Genomic DNA, 25,463 nt, shown 5'->3' with positions numbered 1-25,463 from the left:
TTTGCCAACCTTGGCAACAATCTCAAATGGACCCTCATACCGTCGAATCAAACTTTGATTGACACTTCTCAACGACTTGAATTGCCTCGGATTGAGCTTGACCATTACTTTGTCTCCAATCCGGTAACGGACTAGATGATGATTGAGATCAGCAAATTTCTTCTTTTTGCGGGCTGCTTTATCAAGATACGACCTTGCCATATCGACTTGTTCCTCCCAAGCCTTTGCCATATGATAAGCACTCGGATTCCTCATTCCGGCGTTAACCAGTAAGGATTGTGGAGTGTTTGGTTGCTGCCCCGTTGCAAGTTCGAATGGACTACGACCTGTTGCCTCACTTTGTTGCAAATTGTATGAGAATTGGGCCGTGTCGAGTAACCTTGACCATTCCCTTTGATTGGCACTAACAAAGTGCCTCAAGTAGCACTCGAGTAACCCATTTACTCGCTTTGTTTGTCCATCGGTTTGGGGATGGAAGCTGGTTGAAAAGTGCAGCTTCCACCCCAACAAACTGAATAGATCCTTCCAAAATGCTCCAGTGAATTGCGGGTCTCGATCACTAATGATATGCCTAGTCACGCCCCAAAGTTTAACTACATCTTTGAGAAACAATCGGGCTGCCTCCTTGGCTTTGCAATTCGATGTGGCAGCTGAGAATGCTGCATATTTGGAGAAGCGATCAACGACAACCATGATTGTTCCGCAACCCTCCGAGTTAGGCAAACATGTGATAAAATCCATGGTGACACTGTCCCATGGTTTCTCCGTGGTGGGCAGCGGCTCAAGTAATCCACCGGGCGCCTTATGTTCCACCTTGTCTTGTTGGCAAACAAGGCAAGTGCGAACGTATACCTCTATATCGTCCATTATGTGAGGCCAATAATAAGTTGCTTCTAACAAAGCCATGGTGCTCTTCTATCCCGGATGACCAGTCCACGTCGTGTCATGGCCCTCCTTGATCAACAAGCGCCTAAGAGTTTTTTATCTAGGCACATACACTCGCCTTCCGGTGGTGTATAACAGTCCGTCCTCTTCCTAAAACTTTTGGGTCTTGCCTTTGCACGCCAAATCAAGAAGTTTTTTGGCAACGGGATCAGGTTCCATCCCTTCCTTTATGGTATCCACCACACCACAGCTGGTCGTGCTCAATAGTGTCGCCAAAACAGCCTTGCGACTCAATGCATCGGCAACAACGTTTGCTTTTCCCGATTTATACTCCAATGAGTAATCAAACTCTGCCAAGAAATCTTGCCATCGAGCCTGCTTTGGTGAGAGTTTCTTTTGTGATTGGAAGTAGCTAGTCGCTACATTATCCGTCTTAACGATGAAATGAGCTCCCAACAAATAATGACGCCATGTCCTTCGGCAATGGACGATGGCCGTCATCTCCCTTTGGTTGACTGTGTAGCGCCGCTCTGCATCATTTAATTTTCTACTTTCAAACGCTATCGGATGGCCCTCTTGCATTAGGACACCACCAATAGCAAAATCGGATGCATCCATTTGCACCTCAAACAGTTTCATGAAATTCGGTAAAGCCAAAACTGATTCCTTGGTGATGGCTGCCTTGAGGTTGTTGAATGCCCCTTGACACGAACTATTCCACTCCCAAACACGATTCTTCTTTAATAAATCCATGAAAGGAGCAGCAATATCCGAGTATCCAAGAATAAATCTCCGGTAATAATTAGCAAGGCCAAGGAAGGACCTCAATTCGGGTACCTTCGTTGGAACCTCCCAATCCCGGATCGCCTCAACCTTGTCGCTATCTATTTAAATCTGCCCTTGGCTGATCGTATGGCCTAAGAATTGTACCTTTGTCTGTGCAAAAGTGCACTTCTCCCTTTTGACGCATAGCTCGTTTTCCCGTAGCACATTAAACACTAGTTGAAGGTGTCTAACGTGCTCCTCCATTGAGCTACTATAAACAACAATGTCGTCCAAGTATATGACCACGAATTGATCTAAGTATGGCTGGAAGATCTTCCTCATTAGTGTGCAAAACGCGGCTGGTTCGTTGGTCAGTCCAAAAGGCATGACCAGCCACTCATAGGACCCATAACGAGTCACACAAGTCGTCTTGGCTTCATCTCCTTCGACTATGCGAACTTGATAATAGGCCTTCCTGAAATCCATCTTCGTGAACACTTTGGCTTACCCCAAGCGATCAAACAAATCAGCTATCAAAAGGAATGGGATATTTGTTTTTCACCGTGACTTTGTTGAGAGCACGGTAATCAATACACAACCGCAACGTCCCTTCTTCTTCTTTTGAAATAAAACCGAAGCTCCAAAGGGTGCCTTAGATGGTCGGATATGTCCTGATTCTAGCAGCTCCTTGAGTTGTTTTCTAAGTTCCTCAAGCTCCGGAGGCGACATCCGATACAGGGTCATAGCTGGTGGCTTTGCCCCAGGTACCAGCTCGATCTCGTGATCAACTTTTCTTCGTGGAGGTAACCGTTTGGGCAGATCCTCTGGCATTACATCTTTGTTCTCTTCAAGAACACGTTGGACACATGAGGGCACTAATTCAGCTTCTTGGCAGTCAACGATCTCCATCAATGTCGCAAGAAAGGTTGGTTCTCTTTTCTTAAAACCTTTAACAAGCTGCATCACCGACAAACGTATGCCACTTTGAGCGACACAAATAAGTGGAACAATGCAAGAACCACCCACATCACAAATGGCTAGCTGGTTGAGACATGGCGAAATAAACGCGTTAATCTCATACCAAAAATCCAGCCCCAATACAATATCAAAGACATCCACGAAACAACCGAAAAATCCATTTCTCCCTTCCAACCTCCCATGGTGAGACTCACCCGAGGAGCGAGGCCATTGATATTGGTAGGGATACAATTGATGGTCTTTAACATGGAGTCACTGGTCACGAATGCAAGGCCAAGTTCTTTAGCCTTTTCCTCCGTAACAAAGTGATGCGTTGCTCCGGTGTCCACCATAATGCGGACTGCTCGGCCATTCACCTCTCCATCAACAAATAATGACTCTCGATCTCTAACACTATGCTTCTTTTCAGCAAGATCAGCAAGCGTCATGTGGTTGAACAAAGCCATGTGGTTGAACAAACCTACGGTATATCCCTTTTCTTTCTCCGAATTTGCCGGCTTGCACACTAGCTTGATCCTTCCGTGTTGCTGCAATCATCGTTCCCAGCTTACTCAATGAAGGATAAGATCTCGCAAAGTGAGACGTATCCCCACAAAGGTAGCAGCCGCTATCGCGGTTAGCTACACCTTTCTTCTTCTCCTCGTAGTTCTTGTGGAATGACGATGGCTGGTTGCATTCGCCTTTGAACTCACGATTTTTGTTGGGAACAAACTTTTCTTTGCCCTTGTCCCCACGATCTCCCTTGGTAGCAACAGGCTTGTTCTGACTATCCTTTGCCTTGGCATAATCGGCATGAAAATCAGTCAAGGATTCCGCCACTTTAATGGCCTCATCCACGGTTTTGACATTACGCCTCCTCAACTCTTGTTTGGCCCAATTTTGGAGGCTATCAAGAAAGAAGAATAGCAAGTACTCACTGCTGAAACTTGTCACAAGAAGTGAGAGCTTCATAAACTCCCTCACATAGTTATGAATGGAAGAAGTTCGTTTAAGTTCCCTCAACTTTTGTCGGGCTTCATCTATAAAGTTTTGAGGGTAGAATTGCTCCTTCAACTTATCCTTAAACTGATTCCAATTAGCTATGGTGCAAAGACCCCTCTCCATGTCCACTTTTTTTCTACGCCACCACAACACGGCGACGTTACTAAAGTACATGGTTGCAATCCGGATCCTTGCTGCCCCGTCAACAATCTTGACATGCTCAAAATACGACTCCAATTGCCATATGAAATTTTCTACGTCTTGAGCGTTCCTTTCACCCTTAAACACGTTGGGTTTAGGAGCCTCAATATGAGCATCATGGTAAGCCACGGAACCATGATTTCCACTAACACGGGCTGCTTCCAGTAGTTGCTTCAAATCAGCAACTTCTTCCTACAAAACAGACTGCCCCAACATCACCTCGGACATTTTTGACCCAAACTCCTCGTGTAGCGCCGATAATGCTCCGTAAGCTTGAGTTCCAAGCTGGTCAGCCCCTCCTTATGCTCTTCATTCTGCTCAGATAAGTTAGCTTTGACTTCGTCCAGCCCTTTAAGAGAAGCAGCCTCAAGGGTACCAACGTTGGACTCAAGGGCCTTAAAGCGATGGCCCAAAACTGCTAAGCCAGCCTCCGTACTAACGATTCTCTCATCGAGAGAGCCGGATGCTGAACATTCAACATCTTCCACATTTGTGACAGCCTCAGTAACTGGAAGTTGGGCCTCATCCTTGTTCCTACTCTTGTCACATTTTTTGGTCTTGGTTTTGCCCAAATTATCTCCGCCGTGAACCTCCTCGTCGCCGTCGTATGCCATGTTCAAAGTGCTACTTTGATACCACTTGTCACAGGCCTATTTTTAGCTGTGTGCAGACAGCTTAACACTCTCAATATCGATGCTAAACTCAGTCCTAAACCAGCTCTAAATCAGTCCCTAAGAACCTTTGAACATTCACACAAACACGTAAGGAAAATAGCAAAGGAAGACTCTTGATTTGGGAGGCCCGAAGAGCCAATTTTCTGATATATTTCTTGAGTAAAAACAAGTATATGATATCTGCCCAAGAGGGCCTTACAAGATATGTATAAAGTCCTTTAGTCAAGGGCCACAATAAATGCTAGTCAAAATTTCTACATTTGGCCATGCAATCCATGCACTAGTGAAAGGCCTTTGTCTAGCAACCTGTTTTTCTGTGCCGTTTCTGTTCAGCAGCTGGTCAAGGCTCCAAAGCCCCATAAATATTGACCCGAACTTGTAATTTGACCTCCCAAAGATGCCCCCACGTTGGCCTTGTCAATAGACGTTGTGAAAGCCCCGTCGAGCTCCGAAATGCACCCAAAATGCTCGAAATCATGCCCAAAACGTGATGAATTTAATGGGTAGTGACGCGGGGCGTCACATTGTACTCTATTTTCATTGACTTTTGATATCTGATATTGTGTGTTGCCCATGTGTGGGGCTTTATTTGATATTATTGGCCTTATATATGCATTTAAATGGCTTCATTCTAAATATAATGCCTGTGGGGGGGCTTATTTTGCTATAGGCCTTATTAAGCTCTATCATGATAGAAATATCCGAGTTAGGCACTAATATGATATTAATGATGTCACACTAATATGATATTAATGATGTCTTACATGCATATTTATTCCGATGGTGCCTAATTAGAGTTGATAATCATGAATTGTTGACATATTGAATTGTTTCTACACTCATTTATATATGTGTGTATGTGTGCGGGCTCGATGGATTAGATATAATTATATTGAGTTGATTGTGAGCATTACATCCTCACCTCATGCACATACATTCACGAGTACTAGTAGCATTGAGAAATACTATTTTTGAAAGAAAATGAGACACATTTATAAAAATCCTATTCGTGAACACGAGTTAAGCGATGAGTTGAGGTTGATGTACGAGAGATAATATATGGATTGCGAACCCTCCATGGATCCTACCTGGGAGTTGCGAGCTTGATGGGTGTACATAAAAAAATCATGCGATGGCTTTCACCATTCATCTCATTCACATTGTATTGTATTGTATTTACATACCCATTCTTCATGGTTTCTTTAGTTTCCTTTACTTGCACTTAGTTTCAGTGCATTTTTGTGTATATCTATATTGTTTTTATTTTTCTCTCTCAATATATATATTAAAACTATTAGTGGAGATGGTTTGAGCTACCGTTGAGACTTTTTGCTTGCAGATGACATGCTTATAGTTTTGTTTTACTTGTCTTATTTTCTGCTTTGCTCAGTCGGCCTATGATATTTACCGGGTACGTGTAGATCGTACTTACCCCTATTGTACCCTTTCGATGTAGATTCTAGGATGAGCATCTCACATGACGTTTGATTTTATGAGGGATTTCAGATTTTTGAGGTGCTGATTTGCTCTAGAGTTCGGGGCTGATTCGGACCTCATCTATCCTTACTTGTCTTTATTTTTTATTCAGAGAAAAATGTGTATTTTTAATTTTCGAATATTATACTAGATGCTCTTACATTATGACACCGAGTTTGGAGTGATTTATAGAATTTCTTTCAGACATCCGCTATTATTATACTTGTATAGATTTGACTTCATTTTAGAAGTCTCGTTTTGAATTATATTGTTGTTGTTTTTTTCGATTTTACTTATCGATTTGGATGATTGACTTACTTATTAATGTTGAGTCGTCACAAAAGCTATCATGACCCCTTTTTAGATCGTGACATACTAAAAAATAATAACAGGACTATTTATTTTATTTCTAAAAAGTTGATCATAAAACCCCTTAATTCTCTAAATAGGAACTCCTAAAGAACACGTTGAACTTTCTAAAAAATTGACTAAAATGACCATAAATCAAAGTAGTTAATTAATACTTCATGAGTTCATTTTACTTCATTCTACTAAAACTCGATGTTCAACATTATTTATCCAATTTTTTTTTTTTTAAATTATGGATAATTTATCATTTTGTCCATTTTACTCTTAGTTATTAACTATAGTCATTGCCTAATATGAGTTTATCATATTCAAAAGGGTGATATAGTAAAAATACCCCTATTATTTATTATTTTATAAGGGATGTGCCAACTCAACAGTGGGTAGGTAAAGATAGATAGAGGAAGTAGATAAATTCACCTTAATTATAACTTTAAGCGAACGTTTGGTACAAGGGATAATGGATAGCTAATATCGGGATTAATTTTAGGATGAGAACTTATCCCATATTTGATTAGAATAAAATGCATGGATAAAATACATGAGATAAGTTATTCGATGATTAGCTATTCCGAGATTATAGTGTTATTTTTATCTCAACTTGAGAATGAGATAGCTAATCTAGATAACTAATTTGAAATAAGTAATTTCAAAATAATTTTTTCTCCAAACGTGCTCTAACTACGTGATAGATAAGATTTTTACATAAATTCAAACTAGTTTACCCATAATTACACCATATCCTAATTTTTGTTTTCAAAATTTCATAAAATTTTAATTTTTAATTTTTTCAGATACATAATATTAAAAGATTTACAAGATTGATGTTACATCTTAAGAAATAACTAATTCAATGTAATTATGAAAAGTAACAGTAGTTAACTCATTTAAGGAGTAATTTACTCTGCGGATCTTCTTATTAACATCTAAATATCCCCAAAAATGATACTTAGTTAATAATGTAATTTTTTTGAAATATTCTTCTCCATATTCAACGTCCAGATTCATTTTTCTTTAGCTTTTCTCTTTTTCTCTTGGTGTCATTTTTCTTTTTCAACTTTTTGCAATGAATTTCAAACCCTGAAAAAAGAGATACAAATATTGATTAAAAACATATCATGGTAAGACATGATGTATCAGTATAAAAAATCAGATTTAAAATACAAAAGTATAAGAGATACACAATACAAAAAATGTATCAGGTACAGAGATACATAATTTAAAAGAGACACATACAGAAACCTTCTAACTGTATACATGTATATGAAAGAGATACATATCAAAAATATATTTCAGGCGTACAAATACAAGAATATGCACCTGAAACATGCATATAGAACCAAGCTAAATTATGTATCTTCAGCAAATAAAAAATATCTCAAATTAAAATGCTCAGATACAAAAATTGAAAATCTTTAGTAAGATGTCTCTCATTGTAACTTCAACAATTTTTTTTTTTTTTGAAACAACACCTTTTCGTTTAGAAGTATCAAATTGTCTTTTCTTTGACAGAATGGGTTAACAGAGTTCACAGAGTTTCATCCTCAGTTGTCTATTGAATCGTTGTTTGTTGGGTTAAGGTTTGATGGTGATCTGAGACACCGTACACCGCTGTTGTTTCGTGTTTCTCTGTTGGATACTCCGGCGAAAAATAGGAAGGCAAATTTTTTTTGAAAAATACTTTGAAGGAGTAGGAGATTAGACATTAATAGTATTAAATTGGTGACAAGAAGATATTAAGATAAAATTTTAGGGGGCAGTAAATATATCTTAATTTTTTAGGAAAAATGACATTAAGTAGCCTTTTTTTCAAAAATAGCTCAATTTTGGGCGTATGGACATCTGTGTCCTGTCGGAAGAAAAAAGGACACTTTATGACCATTGGGCCATTTGGCCAATTTCGGCCCTTCCCTTGGGCCATTCGACCCTTTTACTCAGTTTTTTTTTCACTACACTTTATAACAAAATAATACGACAATAGAAATATCAAAATAATACAACTAAACTTTACCTTTACACACACAAAAAAATTTCTTAAAACAGAGAGATAAAAACAATACAATTAAACCTGATCTTTACCTAAAAAAATTCCTCAAAGCCAACCGACATTCATCTATCACCTGTAAATTCATCTACAACCTGTAAACTACAACAAAATAGTACAATAGTGATCACAAAGCTTCAATTTTGATGAAAATAATTCTTGTTTGAAGGAAAATTTTGACACTAAAGAATGACTTGAATGAAAACAAAGAAGATATATATATATACACACACACACACACACACACACACATATATATATACGCACACATTGAATTTTATTATGGTGGGTTAGAAAATTAAGCATCCATCGATCTAGACATGCAACCGAATTAAGTTAGATAAGTATCAATCATATTTATAGAAGTATTTCCTTAATAGAGTCCTATTTTAGGAATATTATTCTATCCTATTTTGGGAGTATTTTTCTAATTGATCAGTACAAAGAAAAATATTAATTGATTCTACTTTCATATATTTTAGGAGTTTCATATATTTTAGGAGTCTAGTTAATATAATAAAAATAATTAAATAATAAATTAAAAAAAAAATGAAAAGACAGTTTTGTCTAAAGGAGAGTCTTTTAATGAAGGACAAAAAGCTCAAATCACTTTTCTAAGGGTCTTCAAACTTTTAATATATTATAGTTATATATGTATGTATGTATAAAATATATATTAAAAATTGTATAGAATGTATAAAGAAATTTATAATTGATGTATAAAATATATATCCGAATAATAATTGCAGCTAAAGGTTGTATAGAATGTGTATAAAAATTGTATAAAATTTTTAACTAAAAAATCTGCTTTTTTATTTAAAAGAAATAATAATTATATATAATTTGATAAAAATGTATAATTATTAAATATAATATAAGATATTATGGAACCTGTACAAAATGTGTTAAAAATATCAATTAAATACAATTATATAAAAAAGTTATAATTATTGTAAAGAATCTGTACCTATATGTGATATATGTATAGAAATTGTATAGTTATATTAAATATGTATATGTATAAAATATAGATAAAAAATGTATAGAATGCATACAGAAATTATATAGTTATTGTATAAAATACGTATGAATAGAATGTGTATAGAAACTATGTAGTTGTTGTATAAAATACGTATCTGAATAATTATTGTAGCCAAAGATCGTATAAAATGTGTATAAAAAATGAATAATTGTTGTAGAGAATGTATAAAACAATCGTATAAGTATTGTATAGAATATATATTTTTTATATATATGATCTGTATAGAATTTGTATCATTGTTGTATAGAATATGTATATGTATAGGATGTATATAAACTGTATAAATATGGTATATAATTTATATCTAAAAATTATTGTAGTTAAACATTGTATAGGATGTGATATAAACTATACAATTATTTAATTACGATATTATAAATTTGTATTTATAAAAACTATAAAATTTTATTTGGTTACGATATTATAAATTTGTATTTAATTATTTTATTGATAGAATTAAAAAATAAATATAAATATCAATTTTTTAGAATAAAAATGAGCAAACCCAAAAAAAAAACAGGGGGAAAAGAAGAAAACACAACAAGCAGAAAAATTAATAATAATAGTGGAGTAACAAGAAAAATCAAATAAAATAGAAGGAAAATTTAGAAGGAAAATTTAGCAAATGATCAGTGATCCAAAATAATAGAGAACAATTTTTTAAAAAAATTAATAGGTAGCAATTTTTTTTCTTTTTAGAAAAGGATAGCAGTGGTCCAAAAGGAGTCAACGGCCTAATTAGCCAATAAAATGACTAGATTTTGGAATTTTGAAACATTAACCATTTTCGTGTCATTTGTTTTTGCCGAGTCGCCATTTATGAATTTTACCCTTTTTTGTTTAGGTAAAAGTTATGTATCTAGAGTTTTTAAAGAAAGAGAATATAAATAAGTGATTTTTATAATTCTTATTAATTGAAGAATTTTTTTAATAATTTAAATATCTTAAATTATGGTTTTGTGAAATTTTTCCCATAGATTGTGTAACAAGATGCAAGGTAAACAGAATCCTAAAGGCGGCCCAATTGAAAATTCGTATGTTTAACATTTTATTTTGGCCCGGTCTCTTATTTTCAAATTTCAAAAGAAGAGCAACGTTCGTCTTTCATCATAACACTGGAAACGGAGAAATTACCGGCCTTTGAAATGGAACTTTCTTTTTCTTGAATCCCTTTTTACCCTTTTTGCCTTTGAAATCTGCAGTGTATTTGATTACCCCCACTACACTTTTTTCATTTCAAAACTCTCTGCCCACTTTATCAATGGATGTTGATGAGTGGCATGATCCACTTCTTATTACTGATGCTTCTTCTTCTTCCCAACAACAACTATCAATTAGCTCCTACAATTACTGTAAGATATTTGATTTCGGGTATATACAAATTATGTCAATTGTTACATTGAGTTGTAGCTTATTATTATTATTATTATTATTATTATTATTATTATTATTATTATTGTGTTACTATTGTATTTTGGCAGACCCCTTTTTGTCGTCGCGTGATTTAGGAAATACATTGATGGAAGAAGATTCTGATTGTTCTAGCCCAATCAAGAGTCAAGGTAATTATGCACCCCTTTTTGTAGTACACTCATTCGTAGAGCAATTCTTGAAAATGAGAAGATTTTCTTGAAAAGGGGTTTTACAAGATGTTGAATTGAGGGTATTTATCACCCCTTTTGCATTACACTCAGTTTTAGAGCAATTCTTGAAAAAAAGGGTTTTCAAGATTTTGAATTGAGGGTAATAAAGCACCTCCTTTTTTTGCATTATACTCATTTTTAGACGCAGTAGAGCAATTCTTGAAAATGGGGATTTTTGTTTTTGATTGATTGTGTTTTATGTGTATTGATTTGTTTCCTGGAAGGGTGTAATGCTGAAAATTTCAAGAATCCAATTGCAGAAAATGTGATTATTGGTGGGAAAATTGTTAAAGATTTAAATTTTTTTTCTCTGTTTGTCTTAGGTTGTTCCAACATTTTGAGTTGAGGGTAATTATGCAACCCTCAATTGAGTTGTGTCTTTCGGAGACAACCTCTCTACCTTATAGAGGTAGTGGTAAGGTCTGTGTACACTTTAGCCTCTGTATACCCCACTTTGTGGGAATCCACGGGGAATGTTGTTGTTGTTGTTGGTAACTGTGCAACCCTGTTTTGAATTACATTCATTTTAGATGCAATAGAGCAATTCGTTATCAACAAAAAAGAGGTGCAATAGAGCAATTCGTTATCAACATAAAAGAGGTGCAATAGAGCAATTCTTGAAAAAGGAGATTTTTCGATTGATTGTGTTTTTTGTATTCTGATTTGTTTCTTGGAAGGGTGCAATGCTGAAAGTTTCAAGGACCCAATTGCAGGAAGTGTGATTAATGGTGAGAAATTTGTAAAAGATTTGATTTTCTTTATCATAGGGGTTTTCAAGATTTTGAATTGATCAAGGTGACTGTTTCTTGAAATTTACTAGGCAGAGACATATTGGGGTTTTCATTAACATCTCCTGATTTGGTGATCTGTACTGGATCACCAGATATTCCTGCACGAAGCTATGGAAATTCACCCGAACTTTTGAAGGGTTGCTCCATTTCTCTAGAAAATGGAATTAAGGGTTCTGAAGAGGCCCAAGCTGTTTCAAACTTGTCAATAGATTATCAGGGATTGAAGGACGAAGATTTGTGTCTGCCAGATCATTTTGAGCTTCCTTCTCCACCAGGGGTTGAAGAGAATTCATCAGATCATTCAGTACCTATAGTTAGCGTTAATGTGGGATCGACAGATTGCATCAGTTCTGAAAGTGGCATTCAATTTTCGGAGGATAAATATTTCTGTGGAGGCAATGTTCTGAGTACTGAGACTAGAATTGAGGAGAGTGTATCTCCTAGTGTTTACCAAACTGCACGCGTTGGAAATTCTTCGTACCACTTTAACTATATAGGTGCTGGATTTTATCTAATTGATCTGCATTTTGCGGAGGTAGTTTTAACTGATGGTTCTCATGGATTGAGAGTCTTTGATGTTTTTATTCAAGAGCACAAGGTGAGAATCAGTCTTCTTAGTCTAATTATTGTCTTTAATGTTATTCAAAATGCTGCAGTTTTAATGTTGGATTTGGGCTGAAACTTTGTGTAGGTTATTTCGTCATTAGACATCTTTGCCCGTGTGGGAGCAAATACACCCCTGCTAATATCTGACCTTGAAGCTCGTGTTGATGGTGAAGAAGGAATTTTCATAAGATTTGAAGGGGTAATAGGAATGCCAATTGTTTGTGGCATTTCTATTAGGAAACATTCTTCAAGATGTAAGTTGAGAAACTATTAGAATGTGTAGCTACTTTTTAACATCTTGTGATTTGATTCACATGCCATCTTTTTTACTTTACATATTGATAAACTAGAGTAACTTGAATGCTTGTATATCAGGTACCGGAGAGCTTGAATTACTTGAATTTTCTGAAAATTTACTGCAAAGAAACTCACTAGAGGTTCAAATCTTTAACGATTTATTCATTATTAAAAGAGGAGTTGTGGTTACGAATCATTAGAAGCTCGAATTAATATGCTTGTTTTGCTATTATCTAGGTAAATGGTGATATTGAGGCAGACGGAGAGCTTCAATTAACAAATGTATCTCAGGAAAAGGAACTGAAAGAAGTAACGAGGCAGGTGGAGGAACTTAAAAGAGAGAATGAACTAAAATGCAAAGAATGTGCTGAAGCTCGGAAGGCCTTAAATGAGCTTCAGAATGAGCTCATGCGCAAGTCAATGCACGTTGGATCACTTGGTACAGAAATTACTTCTCTTCAATTGAACTGCTTAAACTTTTCCAAAACAAATATGCTAATGTTGCTTTGTCTATAGCTTTTGCAATTGAGGGCCAAGTGAAAGAAAAGAGCAGGTGGTTTTCATCCTTGAGAGACCTGACAAGGAATTTGAAGGTAACTAATGCTTGCTTCATATGTTTCTTGTACCAATTAAGTAAAGTTATTGATATTGTTCCAAATTTATTTTGCAGATTCTGAAAATGGATCAGATTAAAGTTTCTGAAGAAGCTTTATCATATAAGCGGCAATTCCTAGCAGATTTTGCAGATATGAGCTCAACCATTCAGAACAAATGTAAATATGTTTTAGCCACTCAGTTCATTTATGTTAAAAATAAGATCCTTTAGCTTCATTGAAGTGAAGTTGATGTGCTAATCATTCCTCTTCTTATGATCACAGTAAAGCAACAAGTTGAATTGCATGAAGATCTCAAGATCAAGTTTATCAAGGGTGCTAAGGAACAGAAGGAACTTTATAACAAGGTTTTGGATTTAAAAGGTAAGGGATCAGTACGTTACATCACTTATAAGAGCAATTAATTCATTATCATATGCTTGCTTAACTCTATTGGATTTCTTCAGGAAACATTAGGGTCTTTTGCCGATGTAGGCCTTTGAACGCCGAAGAGACAGCTGCAGGAGCTTCAATGGCAATTGACTTTGAAGCTGCAAAGGATGGGGAACTCACTGTGAAGTCCAACGGCATGTTTAAAAAGGCCTTCAAATTTGATGCCGTTTTTAGCCCCCAAGCTGACCAAGGTAACTAAGCCAATCAGTCTTGATGTAAGATAAGTTTAGTGTTAGCAATCACTTTAGCTAAGGAGCACAGTGGTGCTAAGTTAAGAAGACTGCTGAAAGAGTAGTGCTAGAATGAGTACTTCTTGATCTCAGGGAGCATCTTCAATGGTACTAAAAGACCCTCTCAAATCTAAGGGACTAATTTTTGAGTAATGCTAGACTTTTACTTTATCTAAATTTATGATTGTTGTCAACACGTGATTTGACTAGTGGTTTTGAATCCAAGAAATGACATCAGTTCTCAACAAAAAAGAGTTCACAGAGTTAGAAAAACATCCAATTTGGAGGCATTAAAGAAAACAAGTCCTTGATCTAAAACATAATAATTTGAATTATAGCGGCCATTAGTCTAAACTCAAAATTCATATATTAATATATCAAGCAAGGATCTGTTATTTGAAATTCTTTACTGTAGAAGTAAATTGCTAACCTATAAACGTAGAAATCTCGCAGGACAAAGAAATTATGGCAAACTCCTACAGATCATGAGAAAGAAGCAGAAATGTGGAGCACCTCTTGTCCAACACTTTATAACAGTTTCTATAAACATATCTGAAGTTAGTGTCCCAATAGCATGTACAGAAAAGGATTCATTATAATGCTCTGGATAAGTGTAAGCACCCAAAAAGATAAAATAAGTTGTGACCAAAATATCTAAGATACAGCAGCAATAATCACGCATGGGAACCAATTATTTAGGTGAGGTGCATTTTCTCCATATTTACACGATTTCCTCTTGCTTATTACCATAGCTGAAGTTTTTGAGGACGCTGCTCCCCTGGCGACCTCAGTTCTAGATGGGTACAGTGTCTGCATATTTGCCTATGGCCAGACAGGTACCGGCAAGACATTTACAATGGAAGGCACAGAAGAATCTCGTGGGGTCAATTACCGGACTCTGGAGGAGCTATTCCGCATTATTGAGGAGCGAAAGAATGCAGTTCATTTTGAAATATCAGTAAGCGTATTGGAAGTATACAATGAGCAGATTCGAGATTTGCTAGTTTCAGGATCTCAACAATGCATGAAAAGGTAGCTACAAAATAATTTGCTCACTTTGTTTACAAGCTAGGGGAGTAATACTTCTAACACTTGTCAAGTTGTTAAGAACAAGAGAACACTGTAGCTAGTAAACAAAAATCCTGTAGCTAGTGAATACCTTATTGTCTAATTGCAGACCATCTTGCAACTGTAGTAGACGTATAGTTTCCCACTGCCGATGGCTTCATTTCAAGTCGATGGATTTCACTAAAATTTGATTGTTTGTCAGTTTAACTTGTATTGCTGAGAATGATCAATCTGTTTTTCCTTACGGTGGACTTCCATATGACAATTTCATGTTGGTTCCATGATTTCATTTTAGACTTGAAATCAAGCAAGATGGAGAAGGAATGCATCATGTTCCTGGACTAGTTGAGGCCCATGTGAATAATATGAATGAGGTTTGGGAAGCCTTACGAACTGGTAGCAATGCAAGGGCAATCGGATCAACCAATGCAAATGAGCACAGCAGCAGATCACATTGGTTTGTGCATCATAATTTATGGTAGATTTTTGTTTGTTTACACATTATGTCACTATTACTAATCAGGTACTTTTTGCCTGTAGCATACATTGTGTAATGGTAAAGGGGGAGAATTTACTAAATGGGGAATGTACAAGAAGCAAATTGTGGCTAGTTGATTTAGCAGGAAGTGAGAGGATAGCAAAGACAGAAGTACAGGGTGAAAGGCTAAAAGAAACCCAAAATATAAACAGATCTCTTTCTGCCCTTGGAGATGTGATATCTTCACTTGCAACAAAAAGCGCACATATTCCATTCCGGTACGTGCAGTATTTTTGTGCACATTCTCAATTTTATTTGGTGTAATATCTCCTTTCTGATTACCTTTTTTCTCATCGTCTGACAGGAACTCGAAACTTACTCATTTGCTACAAGACTCTCTAGGTATTGCTCTTTGACTTGCTTGATTCATGAACTTCAGAACAAACTATAAACAACTAGGACCTGATAGACTTTTTATTTTGCAGGAGGAGATTCAAAGACGCTGATGTTTGTACAGATCAGTCCAAATACGAATGACTTGAGTGAGACTCTTTGCTCATTAAATTTTGCTAGTCGAGTTCGAGGTATAGAGTTAGGTCCAGCAAAGAAGCAAGTGGATAGTATGGAGCTTCTGAAATACAAACAGATGGTAGCATAATTTCTGTTTCGAAATTTACATACTTTTTTAAAAGTTTCCTCTAAACTAATCTCCCTGCCTTTTGGAAATTTTATTTACCTTGTCAGGTTGAAAAGGGCAAACAAGATATGAAGAACAAAGATTTTCAGATGAAAAAGATGGAGGATACAGTTCATGGTTTGGATATTAAATTGAAAGAGAAGGATATGAAAAACAAAAGCCTCCAGGACAAGGTTTGAACTCGAACTTTTTCAGATATGTTAAGTATGCAACTTGCGTTGACTTATTACATTTTAGCTGATTAGTCTGTCAATATGATGCAGATTAAAGAACTAGAATCACAACTTCTTGTTGAGAGAAAACTTGCTCGACAACACATTGACTCTAAAATTGCTGAACAGTTTCAGCAACAGCATATGAGACAACAGAACGAGGAGGAAGATGCTGCACCTATGAGGCCACCACTTGCCAGCAAACTTTTTGCTCCAAAAATTTATGATGAAAATAAGTATCCACTTAATATTACTCGACCACTTACTGAGAACAATTCCCACAAACTCCCGGTGGCTTCTGCTACTGTGGATTGTCCTGTGAAGCACAATGACCTGACAGAAAAAGAAAACAAGGAAAACAATCCGGATATTGATGAACAACCAATTGTTCCAAAGAGGATGGGTAGAGCTTCTATGTGCACTATTGCACAGAGGATTCTGCCTACACCTGCTCCACGCCGTAACTCTCTAATCCCTATGCGCACTGTATCAGCTGTACCCAAGTTGCCGCCTCCACTTTTTCCGTTGAGGCCAATTCAATCAGAGGAGGTAGAGGAGGATGGTGATGATGCTGGTTCAAAATGCTTACCTGAACCAACAGCACAGGATAGTCCGAAAGAGCTTAAGACAGCAAGTAAGAAGCTCAGCTGTGTCTTGAGAAGGAGTCTTCAGAAGAAAATGCAGTTCAAGTCCCCTATGCAGCAGAACGTCAGAAGAGTTGGCGTCAACGTAGCAATGGAGAAAGTTAGGATCTCCATAGGTAGCAGGGGAAGGATGGCTCAAAGAGTCCTTGGTAGTGCTAGAAGAGTTCCAAAAGAGAATCAGCAGAAGCAAAGATGGAATATTGGAACAGCCAACAAAGCTGTTCTATGATTCTGTTTATTTATTTCTTGCTTGCACGCATGCAGCAAGCACTGATAAACTGAAAAAAAAAACATAGGAATTTAAAGAAAAAGATGGTCTGTGAATTGTTTGTATGATGCTTATCATCTGCTGAAAGAATTGTAACTGTTTGATGTACTCGGTATTGATTGATGTAAATGCTTGAGCGATTTGTTGATTTGTGCGTTGATCATTTGGAATAAGGTATGATTTTGAATGCATACAGGTCACACAGGCAACACATTCACAAATTAAAGTAGAACCCCTTTCTCCTGATGGATCCCGGTCATTGCATCCATTTAAGCTAGTAAGTAGTAACAATTATACCCTATATTTGAACACTAATGCTGTTGTATTCCCACTATGTGGGAATATACTGGGCTTGTTGTTGTTGTTGTTGTTGTTGTATTTGAACATCAATGCTGCCTTTCTCCTTTTCCTTCATGCACGTGCCCAATATTCATGGTCGTCAACTCCTAACTGAAGAAGGATAACGTTCATTGTGGCTTAGTTTGCATAGGATTGTTATTCTCGGTACATGACTTAGTCTAGGACTCTCTGTACATTGATTAGTCTAGGACTCTTACGTGATCTGTATGTATATATGGCAGTGTATTTTCAATAATAAAACAATCAGAAATTCTATCGTGGTATCAGGGCCCTAAGAGGTTAAAACAACCCAAAAAGAAAACCTACGGCTAGAGAGACATAAGCTTTACTCCAGCTTCAATGGTGGACGACACCACATCATCAACTCCTTCTTTGTCGGGAACAATTGTTGGAATACAGAGTTCCACGGTCACCACCCTACCATCTCCTAGTCTTGCTCACCAGTTACCACTTAAACGTACATCATCAAATTTTTTGCTATGGAAGACGCAATTCCTTTTGATGGTTCGAGGTTGTGGACTTGGCCATCATATTGATGGTAGTCAGGTGATTTTGGATAAGTTTCTGTCCGATCAACAACCTAACCTAAACTATCACGTTTAGTTGAGAGAAGATCAACTTGTGCTAAGTTGGATGTCGCTTCCATATTTGAAGGAATATTACCCCAACTAGTTAGTGCTGAGACGACTCAAACAGCCTGGAACAAACTGGTTGCTGCCTATGCTTCAGGTCGAAGCCTCAAATTCGTGAGTTGAAGACACAACTACACACATTGTAGAGAGAAAATACCAGTATCGAGTACTATGTGCAAAAGGGGAAAGGAATTGCGGACAAGTTGGCTGCATTGCAACATCTTGATGCTAATAATGATTTAGTCGAATTCGTCCTTGCTGGACTAGGACCAGCTAATCGTCCCTTTATAAGATCTCTTGAAACGCGCCAAGTGGATATCTCATTTGACGCTTTATATGGATTATTGTTAAATGAAGAACGACAACTAAAGAGAGATGAGACTCTTAATGTCATAGCACCCACAACACACTACACTCACAGTTCCTTTACCCCCAATAGTGGTCATGGTCTAGGTAGACGTAATAGGGGTTGTGAAAGTTGTCAAAATCATGGCTCTCAAAATCATGGCTATTCTCAGAGTACTCAACAACGTGGTTTCCAGAGCACTACACAATACTCCAATATCCCTTCAACCCCAGACATGTCAATAATTATTTGTTATAATTGTGAAGGAAAAGGCCATATCGCACGAGGTTTGCCCATCTGCTAAGACATCTAATGGCACTCAGGTTTCTGGACGACCTGTCTCCAACCTAGCAACTACCCAAAATTCACCTACCCAAAATTGGTTGATGGATAGTGGCACCAAACATCATCTAACATCTGATCTTGATAACTTGGCATTCATTCTGAATATCAAGGTCCCGAGGAAGTAACTCTAAGTAATGACACTAAATTACCGATCTCTCATATAGGTACAAGCTCTATTGTTGCTTTCGATAAAAAATTCAAACTTGAAGATATCCTTCATGTTCTAATTGCTACTCAAAATTTAATTTTCATTAGTTCTTTTACTGCATCTAACAATATTTATATTGAATTCTTTTCTAATCATTTTTTGATTGAGGATTTGGCAACGAGGGTACCACTAAACACAAGGCGGACTAACAAAGGCCTATACTCACTTCCTGTGAAAAGATTAGCTTCTCCAGCTTCCTTTGCATCTTCTCTTGGTGTTTGGCATGCTCGTCTCGCCCATGCAGTTTATCCTACCGTTCATCAAGCATTACCATCTATTGTTTTACAGTCCAGTAAATCTCCTAGTTTGTGCACTACTTGTGCCGTTAGTAAAAGTCATAAGATTTCCTTTAGTGAGTCTAGTTTTCAAGCTTATGGCCCTCTTGATTTAATTTGTTCGGATGTTTAGGGACCTTCCCCGGTTGTCTCTAATGATGGTTATCACTATTATGTGATTTTTCTTTTATCATTTTAGTAAATACACTTGGATCTATTTTCTTCGCTTTAAATCTGATGTTCTTTTTGTTTTTATTCAATTTTGCACTCTTGTTGAAAAATACTTTGGTCATCCTATTAAATACTTTCAAGATGATTGGGGATGGGAGTTTCAAGCATTGACTAATAATTACTTACGTGATAATAGAATTACACAACGTGTTTCTTGTCCTTACACTCCCAAACAAAATAGTTGTGCAGAACGTAAACATAGGCATATTGTCGAGACTGGTAGAACATTATTGCACCATGCCAATGTTCTTTCTCATTTTTGGACAAATGTGTTTGAAACTGCCCTGTATGCTATTAACAGATTACCCAAACCACGATTGAAAAATCAATCAACATTTTCTGCATTTTTTTTAAAAGGATCCAGATTATTCTCTGTTACATATTTTCTAAGAGAAATGTTACAAAATCTGATCCAAACAAAGTTGACGTTCTTTGACGTGTACTACGTCTTGGATTTTCTTCATTATGTACATTCTCACTTGGTTCATCTCGAGGTCGTTTGGAACCTCCACTAGACTGTTCGTGTCTAATTTGATACGGGTAAATATTTTCAAAGAATTCAGCATTGTCTGATTCAATTATCGTATTTTCACTAATATCCGGATGTTCGGATTTATGAACCAAAAATTGATATGCTTTACTACTTTTAGCATATCCTATGAACACGCAGTCCACCGTTTTAGGTCCTATTTTAACCCTTTTAGGTATAGGAACTTGAACCTTCGCTAGACACCCCCACACTTTGAAATATTTCAAGTTAGGTTTCCTTCCTTTCCACTTTTCGTAAGGAATTGATTGTGTCTTACTATAGGAAACTCTGTTGAGTATATGATTGGCCGTAAGGATAGCCTCCCCCCATAAGTTTTGCGGTAAACCGGAACTTATAAGTAAGGCATTCATCATTTCCTTCAAATTTCAATTTTTTCTTTCTGCAATTCCATTAGATTGAGGTTAACACGAGGCCGTAGTTTGATGGATTATTCCATTCTCTACATAATTTGCGCAAAGGGAGATTCATATTCTCTGCCCCTATCACTTCTTATCATTTTGATCTTTTTGTCTAACTGATTTTCAACTTTAGTTTTATATTGCCTAAACACATCTATTGCTTCATCCTTATTATTTAGCAAGTAGACATAACAATATTTAGTGCAATCGTCAATAAAAATTATGAAATACTTTTTGCCACCACGAGATGGTGTTGACTTCATATAACAAATGTCAGTGTGTATTAAGTCTAAGGGATTGGAATTCCTTTCAACGGACTTATAAGGATGCTTTGCATACTTCGATTCCACACACGTTTGACACTTTGATTTATTGCACTCAAAGTTTGGCAAAACTTCTAAGTTAATCGGTTTTTGTAGCGTTTTGTAATTAACATGGCCTAAATGTTCATGCCATAAATCATAAGGCTCAAGCAAATAAGATGAATTCGAACTTTTATTCATTTCAACAATCATTACATTCATCTTATAAAGGCCCTCCGTGAGATAGCCTTTTCCTACATACATTTCTCCTTTGCTAACTATAATTTTTCCAGAAATGGTTACACATTTGAAGCCGTTCTTATCTAGGAGTGAAACAGAAATTAAGTTCCTACGTAACTCCGGAACATATAGCTCATTGTTCAATGTCAAGACCTTGCCGGAAGTCATCTTTAGGCAAATTTTTCCTGTTTCCTCCACCTTAGCAGTAGCAGAGTTAGCCATGTAAAGAATTTCTTCTGCTTGAGCTGGAGCAAATGATGAGAACAACTCTTTGTTTGCGCAAACATGGCGTGTGGAACCTGAATCCATCCACCATTCGCGTGGATTCCCCACCAAGTTGCATTCCGTGACCATAGCACATAAAGCATCATATTTTTGGTTGGACTCAACCATATTCGCTTGGTCCTTTTTCTTGCCTTTCTTCGGGGCTAGACAATCTATGGACTTGTGACCAATTTTACCACAATTGAAGCATTTTCCCTTGAACTTCTTATTGGGTTGATTGCTTTCATGTTCAACTTTCTTTCTTTTCTTCGAGTTGTTTTGACCATCTTCTACAATATGTGCTCCACTCGTTGTAGAATTTCCCTTTGACCTTCTTTCGGAAGCTTTATAGTCCTCTTCAATACGAAGACGGACGATAAGATCTTCAACGGTCATCTCCTTACGCTTATGCTTTAAGTAGTTTTTGAAGTCTTTCCACAAAGGTGGTAGCTTCTCAACTATTGCTGCTACTTGAAAAGCATCATTCACAATTAAACCTACAAAATAGTTTATGTGAGTGTTATGAACATTTTTAATTTGTTCAACTAAGGTATTTTTTCAAAAATATACCTTCTGCTAGGAGATCATGTATGATGACTTGAAACTCCTGTACTTGAGAGACAACAGATTTGCTATCAATCATTTTGAAATCCAGGAACCGTGCAACAAGGAATTTCTTAATTCCCACATCTTCCATTTTATATTTCCATTTAAGTGCCCCTCACAGTTCTTTTGATGTCTTGGTTCCACTATAGACATTATAGAGGTCGTCTTGGAGACCACTCAAAATATAGTTCCTGCAAAGGAAATCCGAATGTTTTGAAGCTTCTACAATAACGAAGAGGTCCTTGTCCGAGGTTCCCTCGGGCACCTCGGGAGCGTCTTCGCTAGTGAACCATTGTAGACATAAAGTGGTGAGGTAAAAGAACATCTTTTGTTGCCACCACTTGAAGTCGATGCCAGAATATTTCCTGGGCTTCTCCACCGGTGCCATTGTTGGTGGAGCATTTGTGCGACTTGATGTGGCAATATTATTTACCCCCAAAGACGTTGTCGCATCCATCATTTGAATTTCAGTTGTCATTTTTCCTGTCACCATAAGATAGAAAATTAGTATTTTTCAGACTACTAATAAAGTTAAATAACTTTAAACTCCTTCTTCTTGTTTCTAGTTAACGATAAAGTTTTTATTACTTCGAATCATCAACCGAGTGAACCTTAACTTGTGATGAAGAATTTATGTCTTCTAATCACTAGTTAAATTTAAGCGGAGTAGAAAGCCTAAGCTTTAATCTCCAAAAATAAGAAATACAGATTCTGTAAGAATTATTTTCTTAAGATTGTTATCTTCCACAATACGGGTATGTAGAATCTGTATAATAGAATTACAACTTCAACTCGAGTTCAAGTATGAACAAGAACACAGTGAAGTTGAACAAATACAGTCAACACAAGATCAAAATGATCTTTACAAGTGGTGTATTTTATATTTCAGAAATATAGATGAAACAGAAATTGTTAAGGCCAAGTCGTCTGAATTCACCGACTTTTCTTAAGGAAATAATTCCCCTCACTGTACCCGAGGTTGCAGAATTTTCCCTCCCAGGATAAAATGGCCAACAATTCAAGTATAGCGTTACCTCAAATACTTGAATTCTTCAAACGCACTCTCGGTTTGATTGATCACAAAGAGTATTTAGAAGACAAGAAGATTTATGTGTAATCTAAAATTTTCATACTCTAACCTATGGAAGAAAACAGGTTATTTATAGACACAACATGCCCCTCCGGAAAGGTGGCATTGGTTTAATTTTAGAGGTGTGTCTTTTCTTGAAAATGCATGTTTGTTTATTTAAAATAGTGCAGTAATTTTCTGAAACAGTACACCTTTTCAAGAACAAGTGCACTAGTTCGAAACAGTACATCACTTTGTTGAAGATTTGCATCTGTTTGAACCAATGTATATACTATTTCAAAAATCTGCATCTTCTCAGTCGAAACAATGCATTAATTCAGAAACACTACAGCAAGCATTTCGTTGCACCAGTTCACTGTAATAAATGGAACATTATTGCTTCGGATTGAATTTATTTGCTTCTGTCAAATAAAATTTGTCCAAAAAGATAGATCTCATCGATCATTTGCCAAATCCAAATCCGAAGCCAAGCTGAGCAAGCGACGACGACAGCGCGAGATATCTCTATTTCCTTGCCTCACTTACCATGTGAAGTAAGTGTTTCACTTTATAAATACTTTAAAGTTCTCTTCTTCCAACAATGTGGGAGAAGAGTAAACTTTTCAATTTAAAGAGTACACTTTCCAATTTGGATGTCTCCTTTCCTTCACTTGATTCCTCCATTTTCCATTCAAGACATATATATATAGAACCCAACAATCGTATTGTAGCATAGTTGGTGGGTTACAGTACTTGATCTTCACGAATCCAGATTTGGCGTACGCAGTAAATATGGTCTCTTAATTCATGCATTGTCCTATGGATATTCATTGGGTGGCAGTGAAACGTATATTGCTTTATATCAAAGGTTCATTAGCTCATGGTCTGTTCTTTTCACGTCGATCTACTACATTGCTTCATGGGTATACAAATTCTGATTGTGGGGTGGGGGGGAGAGATGGATGACAGAAAGTCCACCACTGGTTTTGCTATATACTTGGGTAATCATTTGATATCATGGTCATCAAAGAAGTAGAAATCGGTATCTCGGTCAAGTATTGAGGTAGAGTATAGAGCACTAACTGCTGTAACTTCAGAAATCACTTGGGTGGAGTTTTTGTTCCTAGAAATTGGTTTTTTTACCTCTTCTACTCCCATTCTCTGGTGTGACAATTTGAGTGCAACATACCTAACAGCCAATCCCATTTTTATTCTCGTACAAAACTCATGGAGATTGATTTTCATTTTGTTCAAGACAAAGTCCGTGCTAAGAATCTTTCAGTTCGGTATGTTAGTTCTCATGATCAAGTTGCAGATCTATTGATGAAGCCATTGTCAAAGTCTCAGTGCCTTGCGTTAAAATGCAAGTTAAAGGTGGTCCAAACCGTAGCTCAACTTGAGGAGGAATAAAGAAGGATAACGTTCATTGTGGCTTAGTTTGCATAGGATTGTTATTCTCGGTACATGACTTAGTCTTGGACTCTGTAGATTGATTAGTCTAGGACTCTTACGTGATCTGTATGTATATATGGCAGTGTATTTTCAATAATAAAACAATCAGAAATTATGGCAGTGTATTTTCAATAATAAAACAATCAGAAATTCTACCACTAACATTAGAATTGTTGCATTGCACCCAAAATATACCTTTTATATCTATATCTATACTATCTTAAAAGCACCAACTCAAAAAACTTAAAGTGAAGTTACTAAGTTACTCCCTCAGTAAAAAACAAATGTAGAAACATGCTTCTACTTGAACTTCACCAACAGCCGTGCCTTTCACCTCTCTCTACTTTAACAGACACCAAACTTGAAGATCTGCACCTTCTCACTTTGCTCTATTTTATAAATATAGATATACATACAAAAATATTGTTTTCCACTTGAAGATATGCACCTTTGTTTTCCACTTGAAGATATGCACCTTCTCACTTTGCTCTATATATACAACCACAAACGCCATTTGTCGTTTTACACCATCAACTTATCGAGTCTTACTTTGTTCTAATTCTTACATATACATACAGAAACACCTATTTCTGTTATCCACCATCAAGTTCTCCGATAAGACACAAATTTGCATACCTATTCCTCAATAACAAAAAATACTTTTCCAGTTAAACCAGGCATCTACGTCATTTTCTTTCACACTGTTCTAGTTATCTTTCCTTTATCGCTACATCACGTTGCTTATTTTCCATTTGTCACAACCAGATGTTCGTCTATTTCAGTTCACTTATTC

General features: G+C 36.6%; 1 protein-coding gene and 1 pseudogene across 5 annotated transcripts; one reads left to right on the top strand and one right to left on the bottom strand.

Moving 5' to 3' along the window:
* Window positions 1-1,035: 1,035 nt before the first annotated feature.
* On the bottom strand, window positions 1,036-4,424 carry LOC107854738 (annotated as a pseudogene).
* A 5,506-nt stretch (window positions 4,425-9,930) lies between these two features.
* LOC107854756 (kinesin-like protein KIN-14Q) lies at window positions 9,931-17,540 on the top strand. 5 transcript variants are annotated; one of them, XM_016699757.2, is made up of 18 exons: window positions 9,931-10,764; window positions 10,894-10,974; window positions 11,733-11,783; window positions 11,876-12,444; window positions 12,538-12,706; window positions 12,828-12,889; window positions 12,987-13,188; window positions 13,266-13,342; window positions 13,420-13,522; window positions 13,628-13,726; window positions 13,810-13,986; window positions 14,778-15,057; window positions 15,389-15,550; window positions 15,634-15,849; window positions 15,936-15,973; window positions 16,057-16,220; window positions 16,316-16,441; window positions 16,532-17,540. In XM_016699757.2, exons 1-18 carry the CDS (start codon window positions 10,674-10,676, stop codon window positions 17,351-17,353), a joined length of 3,489 nt encoding a protein of 1,162 aa, XP_016555243.1. In that variant the 5' UTR covers window positions 9,931-10,673; the 3' UTR covers window positions 17,354-17,540. The 5 variants fall into 5 exon arrangements, with proteins under 5 accessions (XP_016555243.1, XP_047253072.1, XP_047253073.1 ...); XM_047397116.1 differs by having other exon boundaries at window positions 10,213-10,783; window positions 14,817-15,057; XM_047397117.1 differs by having other exon boundaries at window positions 10,214-10,764; window positions 11,769-11,783.
* The last annotated feature ends 7,923 nt before the right edge of the window (window positions 17,541-25,463 follow it).

The sequence above is a fragment of the Capsicum annuum genome, chromosome 9, assembly GCF_002878395.1.
Source record: "Capsicum annuum cultivar UCD-10X-F1 chromosome 9, UCD10Xv1.1, whole genome shotgun sequence".
Lineage (NCBI taxonomy): Eukaryota > Viridiplantae > Streptophyta > Magnoliopsida > Solanales > Solanaceae > Capsicum > Capsicum annuum.
This window is presented reverse-complemented; position numbering and strand designations above follow the sequence as displayed.